Raw genomic sequence first — 2,899 nt, forward strand, 5'->3', positions numbered from 1 at the left:
CAGTCGCGCCGCGGCCCGCCGCCGCTGCCGCCGCTGCTGCCGCCCACGCGCAGCCAGCGCCCGCAGCCTCCAAGCCGGTGGGGAACGGGACACCGGCCGCGGCCGAGGCGACGGACGACAGGCCCAGCTCGCTGTCCGGTGAGCGATGTGTCGGCTGGGGTCTGGGTTGAGAAGGCACGAGCTTTGGCATGGGCGCCTCCTGCATGTGCTGGGGCACGGTGGGGTCTGGATCCAGCCAGCACCTGGCGATAGGTGACGTGTGCATACGCTGGTCAAGCGCAGTCTCCAAAGCTGCCATGCAGCGCTGTGACCCCTGCGTCCTGAGGGTCCAATTCCCATCTTGAGCACTGCAAACGCCCCTCATATCTCCACCCCCCCCGCCCCCCGCTTCTCCATCCTGCGCAGCACCGTTCCGTGCCTGGTGCCGCGAGCAGCTAATCGCGGTGGGCAGCACCCCGGACCTGGCCTTGTGCGAGTTCCTCATGACCGTGGACTCCAACTCCGAGGCCGCAGAGTACCTCACGCTCTACCTGGGGAAGACCGAAGCGGTGCGGGAGTTTGGTGGGGAGGCATGGGGCTTGAGGCTGTGCCCGGCCAAGCAGGGGGGTGGAGCCGTATCCCCTGTGTTGGGCGGCCACAGGGCTGGAGCCCTGCCAATCACAGAATGATGGGAGAGGGTCGGCGAGGGACGCAGATGGTCGCCCCTGCACAGCGCTCGGTGGGGTGTGCAGCATGCCCGACTCCCGGAAAGGCGTGGGAAGGGGCTCCGGGCGACGACTCCTTGCCCCATTACCACACCCCTCCCCCCCCGCTCCTCCAGGGTCTGATCCAGATCAACCTTCCTCTTACCCCCCCTCATAAATCCTTATTGCCGTGCAGGTCTCCAAGTTTGCCGCCGAGTTCATGAACCGCAGGCTGGAGGAGAAGGCCGGCATGATGGGCCGCAAAGCGCGCAAAGCACGCAAGCAGGCGGCCGCCGCCAACCCGGCCCGGCCCGCCGCCAGCCTGGCCACGGCCGCCACGGTGGGCCCCCGCACTGTGGCGCCGCCGCCCGCACCGCCCGCCGCCAAGGCCTCGGGCGCGACCGCCTCCGGCTGGGAGAAGGTGCCCAAGGCGCCGGCGGGGAAGAAGAAGGGCAAGAAGGGCACGCCCGTGCACTCGGCCCTCCTAGGCTTTGACACCGGCACAGACTACGCCATGCTGGCAAACCTGGACGCGTGAAGCGAGCTGGTGTGCACGAGGCGAGTGCCTGCACCACCATGCACCGCCCTTGCATGCAGCTGGCTGCCGCGACCGTGCGTGAGCCTCCGTTGGAATGTGAAGGGAGCACGTGTTGTTCCCCCCACCCCCCGGCACTGCATTGAGTCCTGGGGAGCGTGAGTAGGGTGCACTGCGAGCTCGGCTGACTTTAACACGAAGAATGAATGGCTGGGCTTGAGTGGGCGCGGCGAGCATGTATCTTTTGGGGGTGGGGGCGGGGTTAAGCTGCCAGGCAGCATGGGACGGCATCAGCTGGTGACAATTGCTACGCAGCCTCGTCCGTGGAGGTGGAGAGGAAGCGCTGGATGGCACGCAACTCCTCCCTGGCCTGCCGATTATTGGGCTCCAGGCGAAGCACATGCTCAAAGTCGCTGGCTGCGCCCTCTGCCTCTCCCTGTGGGGCAAGGGAGGAAGAGGCAAGGATGGGGTGGAGAAGCTCAACAACGGCGCATTGCAGGCGACTCGGTGGTTTACACTGCGCCTCAGTTGTAGTGTGCAACCAGGCCACCACAGTCTCATACTCTGAGCCAGCCCCTAGACCCTGCACTGCACTGCCGCCACGCATACCTCCCGCCCCACTGATTTGCATTCTTCCACTCCCATCTCCCCCTCCCCCCCAACCGCACGACGCACGCACCATGGCCATGCGCGCCGACCCCCTGCGCAGCAGGGCCTTGGCGCTGACGCGGATGCGCAGCGAGGCTTCCGCGTCCTCCTCGGCCGCGCCGTACCGCCCCAGGCGCAGGTACACCAGGGCCCGGTTGTTGTAGTAAACAGCGTTGCCCGGGTCCAGCGCCAGGGCCTGGGAGTACTGCAGTACGGCGTCGTCGTACCGCCCTGACTTGAAGGCGTCGTTGCCGGCCTCCTTGCACGCCTCAGCCCGGGCGGCCGTGTTGTCGCGGGGGCGGGGGCCCTTCCCCCCCGGGGAATCGCGGGCGGGGGGCGCCGCGCCGCCAAACAGCCTCCAGCTTCCCTCCTTTGAGGCGCCGGCGCCCGGCCCAGAGGCGGCGCCGTCGGCACCCAACGCCCGGGACGATGCCCCAAACAGCTTCCCCACCTCCTCCTGCAGCAGGGGCCCCAGCCTGGAGGCAGCCTGCAGCAGCACCACATCCTTCCGATGCAGCGTGATCAGCGACACCGACAGGGGCTCGCCCTCTGCGCCCCTGAACGGAACAACCACCTGGGAGGGGGGCGGCCGGCAGGACTTGAGAACTCCAGTGACATCAACACCCCGCTCACATTCCCAGGCAGGACCAGCTTGCATCCGCACCTGAGGCACGCCGGCTAGCGCCGCCAGGGCCAGGAACCCCTCGCTGTCATCCTGGAAAGCCGCCTGGTCCTCCCCACTGCCCCTGGCCGGCGGTGCGCCTGATGCCGTGGGAAGCACGAAGATGTAGCCCTCCTGCAGGGCGCCCAGGAGGCTGTTGGTGGCCTCCTCGGCAACTTTTCGCCCCGCAATGCCCTCGGCGGTGGTCTGCGGAGAGGGTGGGAGCGGCGGCGCATGAGGTGCAGCGCAGCCTCGCCATTTCCCCGACTCGACCTTGAAGACAAGCCCCAGAGGGGCGCTGACGCCCGACCACAGGTGCGACAGAATACAAGTAGATCGCCCCCCCCCCCCACCACACACACACACCACCCA

At 68.0% G+C, this 2,899-nt stretch overlaps 3 protein-coding genes across 3 annotated transcripts in view; 2 read left to right on the plus strand and 1 right to left on the minus strand.

Annotated features, from left to right (window-relative positions):
* F751_1336 (hypothetical protein) overlaps positions 1–1,221 on the plus strand; it is a gene marked incomplete at both ends in the record, with an annotated part of 4,238 nt that extends 3,017 nt beyond the window's left edge. The window contains 2 exons of the mRNA XM_011398655.1: positions 406–548; positions 1,072–1,221. Coding sequence (XP_011396957.1) covers positions 406–548; positions 1,072–1,221 — 293 coding nt within the window. The remainder of the gene's footprint in view (positions 1–405; positions 549–1,071) is intronic.
* A 304-nt stretch (positions 1,222–1,525) lies between these two features.
* The window catches only part of F751_1337 (RNA polymerase II-associated protein 3), a gene marked incomplete at both ends in the record, with an annotated part of 4,036 nt that continues 2,662 nt past the window's right edge, over positions 1,526–2,899 (minus strand). The window contains 4 exons of the mRNA XM_011398656.1: positions 1,526–1,654; positions 1,898–2,134; positions 2,318–2,440; positions 2,531–2,734. Of these exons, the coding sequence (XP_011396958.1) occupies positions 1,526–1,654; positions 1,898–2,134; positions 2,318–2,440; positions 2,531–2,734 (693 nt within the window). The remainder of the gene's footprint in view (positions 1,655–1,897; positions 2,135–2,317; positions 2,441–2,530; positions 2,735–2,899) is intronic.
* On the plus strand, positions 1,619–1,786 carry F751_1338 (hypothetical protein; the record flags this gene model as incomplete). Its single annotated transcript, XM_011398657.1, has 1 exon — positions 1,619–1,786. The coding sequence occupies one exon, from the start codon at positions 1,619–1,621 to the stop codon at positions 1,784–1,786; it is 168 nt and encodes a 55-aa protein (XP_011396959.1).

This window comes from Auxenochlorella protothecoides (assembly GCF_000733215.1).
Source record: "Auxenochlorella protothecoides strain 0710 unplaced genomic scaffold scaffold13, whole genome shotgun sequence".
Classification (NCBI taxonomy): Eukaryota; Viridiplantae; Chlorophyta; class Trebouxiophyceae; order Chlorellales; family Chlorellaceae; genus Auxenochlorella; species Auxenochlorella protothecoides.